At 37.7% G+C, this 17,690-nt stretch overlaps 2 protein-coding genes across 4 annotated transcripts in view; both read left to right on the top strand.

Moving 5' to 3' along the window:
- The first annotated feature begins 136 nt into the window (after window positions 1-136).
- LOC140930434 (protein disulfide-isomerase A4-like) lies at window positions 137-10,339 on the top strand. Its single transcript, XM_073380125.1, has 8 exons — window positions 137-596; window positions 1,296-1,501; window positions 2,987-3,125; window positions 4,557-4,762; window positions 5,408-5,712; window positions 6,752-6,911; window positions 8,588-8,824; window positions 9,551-10,339. The coding sequence occupies exons 1-8, from the start codon at window positions 301-303 to the stop codon at window positions 9,961-9,963; spliced, it is 1,962 nt and encodes a 653-aa protein (XP_073236226.1). The 5' UTR covers window positions 137-300; the 3' UTR covers window positions 9,964-10,339.
- Window positions 10,340-11,564: 1,225 nt separating this feature from the next.
- LOC140930433 (extended synaptotagmin-2-like) overlaps window positions 11,565-17,690 on the top strand; it is a 29,702-nt gene continuing 23,576 nt past the window's right edge. The window contains exon 1 of one of the 3 annotated variants that reach the window (XM_073380124.1): window positions 11,565-11,713. In XM_073380124.1, the coding sequence (XP_073236225.1) occupies window positions 11,675-11,713 (39 nt within the window). In that variant the 5' untranslated portion in view covers window positions 11,565-11,674. Of the gene's footprint in view, window positions 11,714-16,834; window positions 17,245-17,690 lie in introns of those variants that run through there. The other 2 variants (XM_073380123.1, XM_073380122.1) reach the window with 2 other exon arrangements.

Raw genomic sequence — 17,690 nt, 5'->3', positions numbered from 1 at the left:
GGTAACTTTTTTTATTTTTACATACAAGGACAATTCCTGGCTGTTAGTTTTTCTTCTCAAAACGTTTTCGAGTCGTAAGTGATAAAATAGGTCATAAATTACAAATATTGTGAGAGACATAAGTTGCTTGTCACGTAAATAACGTGACATTTCGCGGGTAAAAATAGATTGTCCCGGGAAGACGCGTAGCGCCATCTGATTGGCCAATAGTATTCTAACATGGCTGCCTTTGATTGGCTGTTGATGTTCTTTGAAATAGACTGGGAATCTCCATAACACACTCGCTCCAAAACCTGCAAGATGAACACAAAAAAGTTTGGGTTTCTTTTAGTCTTTTTGGTGGCGTTTTCAGCGTCTTTTTCACACGGAGATGACAGTGAAGCGACAGAGACTGTTGCAGAAGCAGAAGGAACGGGGACTGAGGATGCCGACACTGGAGAGCAAAGTGACTCGAAAGAGCAAGATTCCTCTTCTGAAGAAACTAGTGAGTCCGAAGAGGCCAAAGAAGAAGACGATGTGCTGGTTCTGACTTCAAAAACATTTGATTCCGTCGTAAAGGAAAAAGATGTGATACTCGTAGAATTCTACGCCCCATGGTATGTTATCATCGTGTTTTGTCCTGTGTACACATAATTTTTGCACCTTTATTTTTCTCTGATTTAGCTTTTGTCATGACTAGAAAAGAATTTTTACACACTGATTTTTGAAAAAGTTCTATATGCTGCTGTAGCAGTTGTTCTCCACACATTCTCTTGATAAGTTTTTTTAGTAATGAAAAGGCACATCATTGTGTTTTGAAATCGAAATAGTTGTTGGTTGATCTCAACAATGCGTTAACATGCGGGTAAATTGTTCTTGAGAATCAACAGTGTTGGCAAACATTTTTTCCTTAAAAAGTATTTTAGAATTAAAGAACTCGGAAATTTTAATGCTTAAATCAAAGAAATCAAAGACTTAAGCACAAGGTTATTTAATACATTTGGTTGTAATCATAATAATATTAGAATAATATTTTTAATGAGACAATTTCTTATAACTGCTAATTACCCTCCTGCTATTAAATATCTGTTAATGTTGTATTCTAACGTTTATGAAATACAGGGCTCTTTGTTTTATGTTACAAGTACATTATGAATATTTTGAAAACGCATTTTTTGACATGGTTATTGCCTTAATAACATTAATTTTATTGCACATGTATTTTAGACTGTTCAAAACCACAATTTTGCCCATTGTTAGAGCAAAGAACAACAAGCGCTTACTAGGAAAATATGCTTTTAAATCTATCTTTGTAGGTGTGGACATTGTAAGTCATTAGCTCCTGAATATTCGAAAGCTGCAAAAAAAATGAAGGATAACAAACCTCCTGTGCCATTTGCAAAAGTAGACGCCACTGTGGAGTCTGATCTTGCGCAGAAGTATGATGTTAGTGGCTACCCAACGCTGAAGATCTTCCGGAAGGGAACAGCATACGAGTACGATGGTCCTCGGCATAAAGAAGGTATAGTGAACTCATCAACTTTTTTGAAAATGTTTGTAACATTTTCATTGCCTGCACCACAGATGAAACTAAACTCTGGTCAAAAATCCATCTGCAAAACAGTGCTAAAGTCCTTGTTCTACTCTGGCCCCACCTATGTTTCAAGATTTGAGTACATGCCATGATAGGCCTGTGAAAAAAGCCATTGTCGTTTTGCCAATCAGGTTGAGAGAAAATTCAAAACGCACTTCCTGTAATTCGTTGAGTCTGTTGTGGCCCAGTACAAGGATCTTGGCCCTGCTTTGGAGACATCACTACATTGTAACTGGAGTTAAATTACATTTTTATAGTTCTATAAATAATGAAGAAAAGAGTGCATGGGAAAAACCTTAAGTGACTTGCGAGCTCATTCTAAATTAAATGTACCCTTTGTTTTGTAAGGAAACAGATGGCAATTTGGAGGGTTTATTTCAGGCACACCTTTGAATACTCACGTTATTTTCACCAGATAGTCTTAAAAATCTTAATAAGCAAAGCATAAATTCACTCTAGAAGTTGTTCATTAAGTTTCATTTACAGTCAACCACAACCATGTGAGTATTGTTTCTTCACAAAATGTTTAACGTACTGTTTGAAAGTTTTGATAATTATAAGAATTATTTAGCTTAATATTTCAGCAATGCACTTACAGTAGAAGCAAATTCAGCTACTGTGTTGTGACTGAAACAGTCTCAAATAATAATTATTTATAGCTCTCAGAGTGTACATGTATACTGTAGTTAGAGTGTTTTTGGCACAGTCAATATCTCTCACTAAAATTCAACTACTTTACAACAAACCAGTTGATCTTTTATAGTTATTTACCCAGCGTTATTGGTGTATTCATATAACAATGCCTGTTGTTTGTACACCTTGCAAGATGTGCTGACAGGTTTTCACACTGTAGTTGTGCAGTGTGTTTAACTATGTAAAATATGAGTACCTTTTTGTACATTTTATAATTTAAGGTAGATAATCCTATTCTTTCTACAGAGCAGTTGAAAGTTGTCATTCTTTAAAGATAATTAATTGCTGGATACCTGATTAAACATAAAAGCTGCTTTATTTTAGTTAAACTATGTTCTTAATGTAGGCTAAGGTTAGGTTTTCATGTTGTACACGTAACATGATCACCAGTTTGGGAACATGAAAGGGTTCAGTTATTATGTCCTCAAACTTGTTTCTTGAAGCATCAGATTGAATTATACAGTTAAGATCCAACTAGAAAATAACAAGAACTGAACAATATTTGGAGGGAAGGAAATTTGACACCTAACAATCTTGAACGCTTTTTTTTCTAAAACACAATACTATTCCCAATACCAAATGAATTTTATTTGTACTGTAAGCTTCTCACAGATAAAAGTGGCTTCATCTTGAGAGTCAAGAGTTTCCTCTTGAGACTTGACCTGGGAGAAATCGGGTGAGATTGGTTTCCTATTTTAAAGTGTTTTTTTGCCTCTACAGGCATTGTTGAATACATGAAAGAGCAGTCAGATCCAAACTGGAAGCCTCCACCAGAAGCTGTCATCACTTTAACCAAGGACAACTTCACTGACACCATTAACAGTGAATCCCTTATGCTAGTTGAGTTCTATGCTCCTTGGTAAGCATCTCAATATTATTTTTAATGTTCTTTTTGTCGTTGCTTCTCATTACCTCCTTGCTTCTCGTTACCTCCTTCAGTTCCTAGTTTGCCATGTGCCATCAATCAGGAATCTGAGTCATTGTTCAGTACCTGCTGGGATTTCATTGTTAGTAGGAACACTCCACAGCACCTTGTAACGGCTGTATATTATTGTTAAGCATCATTGGACTTCCATGAAAATGGCACAACATGTATATAAAGAAAGTCTTGTTGTTTTTAGTATTGTGATTGTTGTTGTTGTTGTCAATTGTTGTCATTGTCATTATCATCATCACCTTTAATATTGATATTTCCTGTTCTCTATATTTTTTTAACTTAACTTGCTTCTTTACAAATTCAGGCGAATAATGTATATTGGGGGTGTTGTAAAATCATTTACAGAGGTTGTAAATTATTGCTTAAAAATCAAGTGACCTTAAATCTGCTAGGCCTTTATTATGTAACAGGGATCCATATTCGCAGAGGACCAGACAATCTTGCATGGACGATTGAGATAACTCCAAAAGTCGTCCTTTGGACGAATGAGGTTTTGGTCAGCCATGCACAAAATCTTTTCCAAAAATCGTAGGTTTGATGGTGCGGTATTTTCCACGAAAGGATCACATGCCCAGTTTTCATGTTGTTAATTGTTGGCATTTTTCATACTGTGAAGAACTGCATCATGGGCCATTCGCAGAGAATGTGACAGCACTCATCAAGATGTGGTGTTTTTCTAGAAAGCGTTTCATCACCTTAGGCGGAAAAAAAAAGCAGGCACCAGGTGCTGCCTTATACAAGGAAAAATGTAAGCGTACCTTTTGCCTTAAGGCAAACTGAACAGGACAGACCGTGGCTACTTATAATATGTAAGCAGACTCTGTTTATCCTCAACCTTGTAGCCTGTTTTACTTTCTATTTTATTAAAACCCTTTATTAGTAACTATAATGGAAATAGTGCAAGTCAGATCAAATGTTCAAGTTACACACAATTTTATCACTATTCTTTCTATAATTCTGCTCATTTGTCCAGGCAACTTAAATTGTAACTGGGCAAGTATGCTGTCAAGCTTACTTGCCCGGCCGACGACTCTGATTAAAAATGAATATGGATCCCTGATCTCAACATACATGTAAATATGGTATACATGCATCTGAGCAAAGTTCTATCTTCACGTCGTGATTTTTCATATTCAAATAATCTAATAATACCATCAACTGACGTGATGTAACTCACTTTGACTCTGAAGACGACTGCTGCACAGGTTCTCGAAATGTTAGTTATTGTCAACAACTTTCTTTTTCAGGACTACTCTCACCCAAACGATCATATCCCAGCTACCTATCTAATTTGTTGTCTTTATCTTGCACATTAACTTATCAGATTTCGATTTTTCTTTTGATACACCGTAGGTGTGGACATTGCAAGCATCTTGCCCCAGTATATGAGAAAGCTGCCAAATCCTTAAAGGAAAATGACCCACCCATCAAATTGGCTAAAGTTGATGCCACCTTAGAATCAGAACTGGCACAGAAGTATGAGGTAACAGGATACCCAACTCTGAAAGTGTTCCGCAAAGGCAAGGCTTCAGAGTACAAGGGACAGAGGGACCAGTATGGTACGTACCAAAATTCTTTTATACAAAATGTACCAGTAAAAAGCTGTAGAATAGGGGCTGTAACAATACACTGATTCATCAGTTAACTGCCGTATTCCAAGATAGGAACATCAATGTTTGAGCAACGTTTGCAACATCACTGTCCTACTCCTTTCCCGACGTCTAAATTTTAGCCATTGTTTTTGCTATTCACCTTATTCAAGATAGTGAGCAGACGCACACTTACTAGTATTGTCACTTGTCAGTTGTATGGCATCTTGTGCACCCACAAACAATGGGGGCTAGTCTTGTCCAGCAAAATACTTTATCATAATATGATCATCTTGCGTCAAGAAAAGTAATTTTTTTGACGCAACAGGTCGCACTTCACCTGTATGTTATGTTGCATGCAGATGACCACAATTAACCCTTTTTAGTAAACTATACTTTGACTAGAAAAAAATGTGATAAAATGACAAGCAACAACCAGGATGTAATAGACTTTCATTGTATGTGATTTTGTATCTGGCCTTCAGATTTATCGCTGTTCTTACTAACAGATATTAGTGACCCAAAATGACTGTATAGTGTTACTGTACAACTGTACATGAAAACACAAAAAGGAGATTACAGCAAAAGTGACTTACAACTTCTTTTCTGTTTTAGCCATTGAAGACTACATGCGTTCTCAGGTTGGTCCAAGCTCTAAGATCAAGTCATCACTCAAAGCAGTCACTGACTTTATGAAAGAAAGAGATGATGTTGTTATAATAGGCTTCTTTAAAGATGAAAGTGACTCACTTTTGGAGCAGTATTTGGAAGCCAATAATGACATCAGGGATGACTATAACTTTGCACATACCTTTGATGCTACAGCCAAGAAGCATTTTGGTATTACAGAGAGTTCCGTTGTGATGTTTCAACCAGAGAAGTTCAGGTCAAAGTATGAGGACAAACACATTGTGTTTAAGGTAAACAAAAACATGTCAAGGTCAAAGATTATGATTCATTCAAAACATTTCTCTTTCTCTGACTGGCTGAAATCCCCCAGCTAAGTCCTCAAAATTTGAAAGATGTTTGTGATTGATATCTGATGGAGTCACGTCAATAGTTCAGTTTAACACCCCTAAAGGCCCTGTTGTTTTAATACAGTGGGGGAAAATGGCGGGAAATTTCAGACGTTTTAAAAACATAGCAAAAACAGCGAAGATACAAATACTTGATGGGTGAGACTGCTCTTTGAAGAATATCTGCTACATGTGGACTAAACATTTCTTTGTGTCCTGAATTTGGCAAGAAACAGGTAATTGAATTTGTGAACTAAACATCCATTTAGGCTAGCATGTTCTTAAAGTAAAATTATTTTGAATGGTTGAATAATTTAACAATTACTGGATTCAGCTTTCCTATGATTTGAACAGATTGAGGAGCGAGGGTAACACCCTCGTGCCTCAATTCCTATAATTGTTGAACAAAAGAAATGTTGAGAACAAATTTACAATGTTCTAAATCTCTACATATCACAACAACCTATAATAATTTTGTTGGGGGAGGCATTTTCCCTGATCTTCAAATACTGTCAAACTACTCGTAACTGATCACCCAGAATGTGAAGATTAAGTGGTTGCTAACAAGGGGAGGTGGCTGCTTGCAAGAATCAAACCACAGTAGGTCTCTTCCTAGTATAGGTCTGGACACATCTGTGTTTTGGAAGAAAATTCATAGCAGGCAATTCATATAAAAATTTCCGATATGTGTAGTTTCATGTCATCTCTAAAATTCATTACATAATCTGAGGAGTGTAGTAACAGCAAACATAGGGATCAAACCATTAAGTGGTCGCTTACAACAGGTTTAAACAAAAGAAAACTGTCGTCCAAAAAAGTGGTCGCAGTCGCTTTTAATATGAGAGGTGGTCGTTTTAGCTGCCTTTCACGTTTTTTCATCTTGGCAATTTGAAAGCATTTAATAAATTTGCATTTAATTTTGTATTGTTTCCTTTAACATCAGGGAAAGGACCCCAAACCAGAAGATCTTCAAAAGTTTTATAAAGACAACCAGATTCCACTTGTGGGGCAGATGAGCCTACATAGCAAAGAAAAAGTGTACACTAAGCGGCCTCTGTGTGTTGTCTACTATGGTGTCGACTTCAGCTTTGACGGTCGGCAAGGTGGGCTAAATTTTGACTCTTGTTCTTTTGCTTACACTATCAGTGAAAACCAGGTTTGAAAGGCTATAATAGAGAGCTGTAGATTCTGAGAAGAGGACGACTACGGGCACGAGATTGTCTCAGTACTAATTCTAGTGCTCTTGCGTGAACCAATCGTCACTTTGGCGGGAAAAGGTGATAGCCGTCATTATTCTTCTACGAGTTTTAGCGAGAGAAGGGACCTTAAGAAACTACGATGGCGACGGCGACGGCAACGTCAAAAAGCAATGGGTCTAGTTAGCAAAACAATAGCTCTGCACGTGCATCACGGTTTTTTTGTACATTTCTTTGCCGTCCCTGCGCGACTACGACGTGAAATGACCAAAAAATTTAAGCTTTTTTGAGGACGGGAACGGCAAGGCGTTAAAAATTCTACTATCTCTGTCTGAACTAAGGTGCGGCCCCCTCTCTTCAGCTCCAACATAAATTTCCTTCTTTTAAGTAACTGTGCGACTCGGGATAATCGCCAAATGGTTTGAAAGGATGCGGAGTCTATTTTTCAGCAAGGTTTTCCTGGACGTCGCCGTTGTCGGATTGTAAGGTCCCTAATGTCCTAGTGGCGGCAACAAGTTATCAGTTTTTTAGAAAATCATTTTGCCACCGGGAAAGGGCTAAACCTTCTCCAATAAAAGTAACCCTACTAATTTTTCGGGTGAAAAATAGTACAATGAAGCTTTCGGGGGTTGAATTCTTTTCGACGGTACCCGAAAAAACGTTAAGTTAAATCTCGTACTCGTAGTCGCCCTCATCCTTAAATCTTAAGTTCTCTAATATAAGCCTGAAAAAAACAACCGATGTCTCGCGACGCCACCACAAGTTCCCTAGCCTGGGACAAGGCTCCGCAGTGGACGAAAAAGGCGGAAAAAACAATCGACACGTGAAGCGAACCGGCGGGAGTAATTTGTTTTTGCTGTTTCACTCCATTCTTTGCCTTCCCCCCCCCCTCCCCCCGCCCCCACTTCGTTGCCTGGTCCCATATCTGGGTAGTAATTCTGATTGATCGTGCGAGGGAAATTTTCTTCAACCAATCAGAAGCACTTCCTAGTTCTGGGTAGTGACACGTCATCAGTATGGAATTTCTGGGCTCGTTCTTCTGACGTCATTTTGCAGTATTAGCGTCGAGAAATGTCGGCTGTTATCTCAGGCCACTGCAATGTATGTCACTGAAGTATCCTTTCCGACTGGCAGTCGATGTTCTTTAGCTTTTTTGGTAATAAAAAGTACTTCTTTAAAAAAACTGGTTTTTTTTTTGTGATAGAAACCGCAGTGTGTTTGAATGAAAGATTGACTTTTTTCAGCTTAGTGTTGCTGTTATTTTTATAAAGGTGTTTTTTCGCTGCCAGGAATGACTGTACCTTCTAAACCAGATGTAAACCATAATTATTCTACCATACGAAAAGTCGTCAATTTATTAAATAAAGGAAAATTTAACCTTTATAAAAAAAATTTGAACCCCTATCGCTTTTAGGACCTGGGAAGTGCGCGCCCAAAGCGCTCCCAAAAAGACAGGACATTTTCTGCTGCTTTTCCTGTGTTGTGATCAATTTATTTTCACTTATCAGTTGGCTTTGTCAGCGTGATCGTGTCATTAGACTGCGCCTGTATTGACTAGTTTATTTCCTTGCATCTCTTTCTAGCCACAGAGTTTTGGCGCCAAAAGGTTCTGAAAGTGGCCAATGAGCATCGTGACATCACGTTTGCTATTGCTGATGAAGCAGAGTTTGAGAACGACCTCAAGGAATTTGGACTGGACGATTCTGGAGAGGAAATTAGCGTGGGTTGCTTTGACGAGTTGAACAGGAGATACAGAATGGAACCTGATGAAGAATTTAGCGAAGACAGCTTGCGTGACTTTGTGGAACAATTTAAAGAAGGTAAACCCGTGCTTCATGTATTTTTTGTAGTTGCTGTTGTTGTTGCATAGCTGCCGCTGTTTACTATTTTTCCAGGACTAGATGCACAAGCAGCCTTTCGCTCCAAAGTGTCAAAAGTGCCAAGCCTTTTTGCAAAGTTGGGTGGGAGGCTGCCAGGGAAGGGTGCGGGCAGAAGAGGGAGGTTCCAAATCCTCTGAAATTGGTCACTAAGAAAATCATCTACAAAGCAATTCAGGGGGCATTCGCACATCTCGTGTAGTAGAACAATATCTTCACGTTTTTTACCTTGGCGTCTTAGTTTTCGCTTTCACAGTAGAAGGTGGGCGAAACACGTGCATCGCAGGTGTTTGGGAGCAACAAAAAACTATGAACGACCGCTTCAAGTTTAATAATTTATCCTGATTGTAGTGAATGTAAGTAAGTCTTTACACAAAGAGAAGGAATGGGAGTCCGCACATCCTCCCCTTGCTTTGCCCCTACAGGGCCTGAAAAACAATTGAAGTCGTTCGATTGACAACTTTTTTAAATAAAATCATTGATTTATTTACAAGATAACTTGCCTGGACCTTTGCCCATGAGGAAAGTGAGCTTAAAGAGTTGCTTGCCTAGCAAGAAAATGTACTTGTCACGAACGAGCGGACGGGGTTTTTTCGAGCCCTGGCCTGTTTAATTGGCAATATCTCCTTTACGCAGATAACTTATAAACGTTAACATTTTTCGTAACAGGAAACCTCAAACCCCAAGTGAAATCTCAGCCATTACCAAAGAAAAATACAGGTCCCGTCACAGTTGTGGTAGGAAAAACATTCGAAGAAATCGTGATGGATCCCAAAAAAGACGTGCTAATTGAGCTGTATGCGCCATGGTGCGGTCACTGTAAGGCCCTGGAACCCACCTACAAGAAACTAGGGAAACACTTTAAAGATGAAACCAACTTGGTCATCGCTAAAATGGACGCTACTGCCAACGACATTCCTCCGGGATATAGCGCGGAGGGTTATCCAACCATCTATTTTGCTCCGGCAAACGATAAGAAGAATCCCATCAAACACGAAGGCGAGAGAGGACTTGATGACCTAATTAAATTTATAAAGGAAAAAGCGACGGTCTCGCTGAAAAAGGCCAAGGAAGAACTATAAAATTATTTTAGGAACTAGTTGAAACATGTTGACTATTTTACAAAAGAGAGTGAAACAGGGCTCCATGGATAGCCCGGGTGTGTTAGAACGCCAGAAGGACGTGCGCCGTTTTTATTCACTCTGTTTGTGTCTTTGTGTGTCGCTTCTCTCTGTTCTCTTCCTGGTTATTAAGGACAAAGAAATATTTGCAATGTAACCCAAGCTAGATATCAAAGAAATAGTCCAGTCCCAGTGTCTTGCACATAGATACTCTTTCGGGACTGCAAAAGAAAAAACTTAGTTTCAGTGTCTTGTGTCTTTTCTACACATCAAGAACCTAGACGCGTTTCACTTAAAGAAGAATTGCTTAATAAAAGGATGAATATTCTTTATTTAATTTGTGTCTGGAAATAAGCTCGATGGAAATTATATAACCGATGGTTACTTTTCAAAGCTTTGATAATTAAATTCCAATGGGACGTTAACATCGGCTAATTTTTAAATCTTCCAGTTTAGTCCTTGCATTGCCCTCCACGATTCCCGGAATCTACAATGTTCCAGTTTGTTATTCACAAGATGCTACTGAATAAAGCCAGAATCATTCTTGCTTCACAAATGCAAAATGCATATGCTCCTCCAACCAACGTTTCCTAGTGTAGCCACAATGGGAGAAATATTGTTTTTACATTTGGTTAAGCACTAAGGCCACTGAAGGCGGGATTCACTTTTAAAACATGTTATCAAGTTAAAGACGGTGCCTCGATGTTTGTTTTACATTTCCTGATCAGTATTTCGAGTTTTTTTTTTTTTATATCCAGAGGCTCGTTTTTCGAAAGTTCCGATAATTAACGGGCCCGTAAAGCTGTTATGGTTTACATGCAAGATAGAGGTTTCAATAGTTTTGCATCTTACATGATAAAACTATAAGTTAATGAAACAAAATGGAGTAGTTTGCTAGCCAGGACCCTCGCTTTTAATCTTTACATTTCGATTTGAATATTTGATTTCGGGCCCGAATTTCGAGAAACGGGCCCCAGTTTTCTAATTTTTATTTTATCTGCGTTACTTGATCCCATACAACTTCCGTTTAATTTTGAACACTCGACAAATACTTTTTGAGATCTTTCTTCATCTGCATTTATATTAAACACGATGATCGGTGATAGCTAGAGACTTTCTGTCAAGAAAGAATTTCTTGAATTTGAAGAAAGGCGTTCAAGCCTTTTTTATGCAGATTTTTTGTCTGGCTATTTTGTCTTTTTCTTCGTGGCGTAAATAGTGTTCTGTGAAATAAACACCTCTACCAATATCTCGTCTGGTCTTGTCTGGGAATTAATTTCCCAGAATGAAAATTTTAGTGAACATACTGTCCTTGCCCGATCACATTTAAAATAAGAAGACAATATTCAGGAAAAAAATCAAATAATTTAAAGAAAAATTGCAGATTTGAAAAGCTGGATGCATGCAAAAGAAAATTCGTTGCGAGTTAGTTTTGTTTTGGGAAGTCACCTGTCTCGATAACAGACCATCGATCGTTTTTATTGGATGGAACCTAGTTATCAATTTGCTTTTGAAAGGTGTTTTGCATATGGTATTACCAAGAGGCTTTTTGGTCTCGGTTTTGCATATCTGGAATCAAAACAATTTCTATCATCCTCCGAGAACAGTCGAGTTGCAGTCGAAGAACCCGTGTTTCCTAGACATCTTCAAATAGGAACAAAACATTTAGGAAATGGCGTCGTGGAAGATTGAGCGCACAAAAGACCCACTGGTAAATTTCCAATATTTTAAAAATTAGTATTTCGCCTTTACGGTCGCGCAAAAGTTTTTTTGCGATGATCGTGCGCAATTTGCCGTAGCTATAATTTTCTTTTCTTCGGAGAGAAAAAGCCAAAGTGCTTGAGTTGCAGCAATTGGCCATTTTGGCTTCATGCACAACAGCGCAATAGAATAGTTTGCAATACAATTCATGACTACTACACATTTCCGTTTTGAGGACCTACTGCATGTGTAAATCCTTTCTCAGTAGCTCAACACGATTTTAAGAAATCGTGAAAAACGTACTTGGTGATGGCGTCAAGTATAAAACACATTCGCTCCATTTTTTATGTTGAACATGTCTGCAAGATTAACTTTAGCATTGTCGCTGGAAAAAAAATGAGGCAGCATAGAAAAATAAAAAAGGATAAAAAGACTAAACATGTTCGCGAATGAACCTTTGTGTTAGGTTTTAAAGCAATGAATCGTCCACCATCCAATATTTCTGTGAAAATTTTTCGTCTATTAATCTAAATGCAAATACAAAGGTAAGGGTCCCTTTTCATAATATGAACAATCGGCGGTCTCTTATGATCAAAACTTAAAAGGCCATTCAAGTATTGAATAAAGGTTTAAAAATAAGATATCAAACTTCATAATTTGAAATAGAACAGCCGCATAACGATGTGTATGATTTGCCTTGACATAACTTCCTACCCTCCTGGGTGGTTTTCTCGCTTATTTGACCTCACCTTTCAAGCACTGGGTATTTTCCAATGTATTCACCTGCACGTCCTTGGCGGCTTTACAACTGGCATTTGTGCAGTCGATTGACGCACCACGTGACAAAATCCAGCTGTTCAAATTTTCCCTCTCTTCCACGCTTTTAAAAATTCGTCTCCATCTGGATCCATCTGCTGACTTCATGTCAGCCTAGTTCCCCCAGGCGTTTTAGGCTCGGTCATTCCTGGACTCTACCATTAGCTGTGACGTCACCGAGAGATGTAGTTGGGCGTGGGCACGAATCTCTGCATGGCTCAGGACCCCTTCCCCCCATTTCGTTGCTTCTGAAATAAACCCCTCGATTAATTAAGATCGATTAAGTGCGGGGAATCATTCCCATTTCTCTCCGTGTAACTAGTAACACTCGCATTTCTTTCCCCTAAGACATGGTCATCCTTTTAAAATTGCGAGGTACGATTCAGTCGAGGAAGACTCTTGGATATTTTTTTTCCATACCAAACTGAAGCAAACCATCCTCCCATTTGGAATCTGAGTATCACAAGTGTTAGAGAGCTTCAGCAAAAGAGAAAAAGAGCTGAACTTTTTCGCTCTCCTTTCCTGACATTTGCAAGGGAAAGGGCAGTTAATATTTTTACTAATTTGCCTTCTTCGGCAACTGTGCTGACGGCTGCAAGAAATGCTTATTTTTTTCTCAATTAGCGGTTCGAGTTTGACTTAAAACCAACTTTTCTTTGCTGCTTCGAAACCATTACATAAAACACTTTGTAATATTTACACAGCTTTTTTCCGATAACAAAGGCATGTGCTACTGAGTTGGATTTCTTTGCAAACTACGGCTTTTTTTCTTTCATTAAAACAAACTTATAACATTGTTTGTATAATATCCTATTGTTCAGTGCAGTTCGTAAAGTAATCATGGCCGCCAGTGAAAAGGAAAAACCATCTTTATTACCCTGTTAAGTATCCTTAAAATAAGTTATTAGTTCTGGAAAATGCCCCAGTTATCCCAAAATTGGTCTTTCTTAGTTTCGGAATTCAACAGAATCTTGATTTTCAGCGAATCTAACTCTGATGACTTGTTTCAGTGCTATTGTTTCCCTCGTTTATTTTTATTCAGATTATACAAGAATAATCTTTTGTTTTCAACAATTTCTGGTCGCCAAATTATGACAGGTTACCTCGGAATAATACAATTTACACCCACATACTACTTGTTATTAATACAAAAGTTCAATACAGCGTGCTGGCAGATTTTCTTTACATCAGTTCATGAGTTTTCTCTTCACTGTGATCAATATGACCGGAGCATATTCTCGATCTTTTGCCTTCTTGTTCTTTGTAATAACTTCATCCTTTATCAACGGCGTTTCTCCACTTAAACCAAAAAACGAGGTTAGTTTTAAGTTAAGATAATAATTTTGTCCCTTACCATGGAGGAGAAAGTAGTATATCAAAACCCAGCTAAACATTTTTAGAATACCACCCCAAAATTTTTGTCTGATCTAATGTTCTATGTACGAGGGTTTTGAAATTACCTAATTAAAAATTTTTATCATAATTTTAACTTAGTTGTTCCACAATAACTCTACGGGCGTTTTAAGTAGATGCAAATTAATTTAAAGTAATGGTGTTTAAGGCTTTGCATTCGATCACTTACAATTTAGAGTTCTGAAAGTCCAAGAAAACTCGACGCACCCATTTTATGAGGGCTTCACTTAGATTCCTAATTTTAAAAATGTACTTTCACTTCCATTTGCACCGACATGAATACTCAGTACACGGTAAGGAAAAAATTGTATACAAGGCACTAGTTGTCTTTCAATTCCAACTGATGAAACTCTATATCAAATACCATTGCTATTGATTGGAATCATCTTCAGATCCAAGCTTCTTGCGTTCTCCATTTCACATAACCTCATTATAGACTATTACTTATTCAAAGTGGGATGTTTTTTGGTAAAATTTATTGAAAAATTTTTGCTCCTGGCTGGAAGGCAAAAGTAGGAATGTCTTATAAATTAATGTAAGCTGGATGATCATAGAATGCTTGCAGTCTCTTGAACGTCGAGTTTGTTATCAGCTAACTTATTCTAGTGTGCCCGTTCGCACAACAAGAGCATCTTAATTTTGCCGGAGTTTTGCTATCTCCGTTTTTTTCGTCCTTCGTAGCTTTTTGAGCAACATTATTACCAGGGAAATTTTCTGAAAAAAAGTCAGACTGTATAAAGACTGAAGGTGTTGCATATATCAAAGGTCAAGAATGACGGTTTTTCACCAAGAAGGAGAACTGAAAGCGCCTCATCCATGCGACACTGAATCTGACCCCCCCCCCCCCCCCTTCCCCCCGGAACGCCTCTAAACAGAACAGATGCGTCTCATTTACCCGCTATAAATGGATTCAAAAGTTTCGAATTTCCCTGAAATGTTTGCCTTTGTCTAAGATCTGCACGGAATACGAAATTTCTGTTTCGTGAGAGGAGCGAACGAAACTAAGAGATATATCGCACACATCAATCAGTCAATACGGTTAATAAAAGATCCCGGCCACTCGTTATTGACTTGGCTTAATTGTCAAGGGAGAATTCTTTATACACCCCATGCTTCCTATTTGAAATGCTAACTAACAGAATAAAATGATAATTGCCACGTTAAAATTTGAAAACAACTTCAGGGAGTTATATTATATAAAGTTTTCTGGCTAAAATTGCGCTTCTTCTATTGATAACAATAATGTTTTTCTCTCTCTTCCCTGAGACTAATTACTTACTTAACTGTCTTTTCAATTTCAGTAAAGGCTCAGTTTATAATCTTTATACGGCTAGATCCTTATGTTAGAGCCGGAAGCAATGAATCTTGTGGTGCAGGTGGGCAGGGGGGCAGGTAAAGGTGGCACCCATTAGAACTTTGTCATTAGAGAAAACTACTTTGACACTCGGCGTTGAATCTTTCTTCTTGCAGTCGCGTTGCTTGCGTACTGTTAAACAGTCCATATTAAACAACAGACATCGTAAACTGTTTAAACATTTCAACCTTGAAAAACAAAACATCAAAATTTCCGCTCAAAGACTTTTTATTTATCGGAAATGCACAAGCTTGTTTACTCATTCTAATTACACTCTTTTTTTTTATAAGAATATATTTTATAAGAATATCGAGGCTGAAATTTGCGAAATTTTAAGAATATTTTAAGAATAAAGCCGAGGCTGAGATTTTGAAAGGATAGATATAATTTTGTGTGTTGAAACATCTGTAAATACAATACAATTTTATGTTTTTAACTTAACCGTATAAAATTATTCCTTTCTCTGAACGGCGAAACTAGCCAACAAAACGAAAAAACCTGCACTAGCTATAGCAAAATGTTCAACGCTAATGACAGTTCGATGAACGGTACATGTAATACATGTACGTATACCCCAATAAATTCTAACACGGAAATTTCATAAGCTATAATTTAAGAATAATACAAGAATATTTTCAGCCTAAAATCGGCAGAAAAATAAGAATATTCAGCCTGGGCCGGAAAAACAAAATTCTTTAAAAAAAAAGAGAGTGTAATATTCTTGACATGTCTCTAAAACTCAACACGACGCAATTACCGATCAGGACATTAAAGATGAATTATCAATAAACGAAAGTCAGGGGTAAAATGTTTTAAACTTTCTGACAAGGAAAATCGTCAAGAAGCTGTTTTTCTGCGGTTTTTGTTTTTCTTGATTGTCTTTCCTGAAAAGACTCCTTTAACCTCTCCAGAAATTTTGTGTAAAAGCCTCTTTTTACTGTCAAAAAGCAAAAATAAAAATATAGTTTTTTTCATAAATGTGTATTTATTATCATTTAGCTGTATTATTAGAAAGCTGGACTCGTACAACAAAGGAAAAAAACAGCTGGGCAAATACCAAAATCCCAGCATGCATTTTACAGTTTTTTTTTTAAAACAGATCACAATAAAACATATAAAACATGCTCAATAAATAACCCTTGTTCAATTTTCTTTCCAAAATTGCGCGTCCCAGCATTCGCAATTGTACTTGGCAGGATTGTTTTGAACAAATAGGTTATATTAGACCTAAACTTGAATATGTTGTGAAAATACATCATGATACATATAAACAATAAAAATTCAACATTCCTATTGGATAAGACATTTTAAAAGGAGTGTACGTGCCACCATCTAGTTTATTTATAAGATTTTGTCGGGGAAAAATTTAAAGCCAGACATGCTATTGTTACTAAGTCATCGATTTTAGCAGGTACCATGAAGTTAGTTCTCGTTGTTAGCTGCCTTTACGATTCAATATAGTCACGCTCGGCTCATCCTATTGTTCTACTGACAGCCGTCAATCAAACTCTTAGCTTTTCAAAAGTGTACCGCGCGATAGCTGGGTTCTCCAGGGAGAGAGTAGTAATCACACAATCCACTCAGCACGTCGAGTTTCGCTCATGGCGACCAAACCAACGGAGCAGAAACCAGTTACTCCCAGTGAAAATCCAGCAAACCCAAAAGAGGGAGAGGCAACAGCCGCTCCGCAAGATGAGCAAAAAAAGCCTGCGAAGAAAACGGAGCTGGCAATCTTGAACTTTGTGTTGAAATATCTGAAATTGGTCGGAGGAGCATTGTTAATTTGGTTCATGGGCTGGCTTGGGTTGAGTTATGTATGGATAATTGCTGGATTTTTCTTCTACGTTTTATGGCGAATGAATCAAGATGAAAGAAAATCTAGAAGAGATGCTTTCAGAGAAGCTACGGAGAAAGAACAGCAAGTGGTTGAGGCTCGAATGGAGGATCTTCCTTCCTGGGTAAGACAGACTCGCGCGTCTGTTGACTTGTCTGTTATTTGCAGATTTCATTTCTATTTAAACTTACTACTTGAGCTTTCTCTAGAAGCGTTTTACTCGTCAAACGTATTCTTTTAGAAGCTTATAAAATATAACCAAGTCAATTTTAGAGGGCTTTAATTTCTTATTTTCTCTTCTTCAACGTTTTATGAACCGAACACGTTTCCTCGCAATCGTACGTGTAATTTCTCGATCGCATGTCGTAAATTCATTGCCTGACACTTGTCGCTTATATATTTTCAATTTAGCCCATACACCTGACAAGCAACTTAATTCATTTGTGTTCGGATTAATTGAAATATTGTAGAAAAGAAACTTTTACGTTCTTGCGGAGCTTGAACGTGTTAATGCTTTGGTGTAGATAATACCTGTATGTTAGGTGTGGTCTAAACATGCTGGAACATTCG

This window comes from Porites lutea, chromosome 3 (assembly GCF_958299795.1).
Source record: "Porites lutea chromosome 3, jaPorLute2.1, whole genome shotgun sequence".
Classification (NCBI taxonomy): Eukaryota; Metazoa; Cnidaria; class Anthozoa; order Scleractinia; family Poritidae; genus Porites; species Porites lutea.
This window is presented reverse-complemented; position numbering and strand designations above follow the sequence as displayed.

Coding starts and splice junctions, on each gene's coding strand:
- LOC140930434 (XM_073380125.1), top strand. CDS start 301: ATGAACACAAAAAAGTTTGGGTTTCTTTTAGTCTTTTTGGTGGCGTTT. Junction 3,126..4,556: donor GTTGAGTTCTATGCTCCTTG/GTAAGCATCTCA, acceptor GATACACCGTAG/GTGTGGACATTGCAAGCATC. Junction 8,825..9,550: donor TGTGGAACAATTTAAAGAAG/GTAAACCCGTGC, acceptor TTTTCGTAACAG/GAAACCTCAAACCCCAAGTG.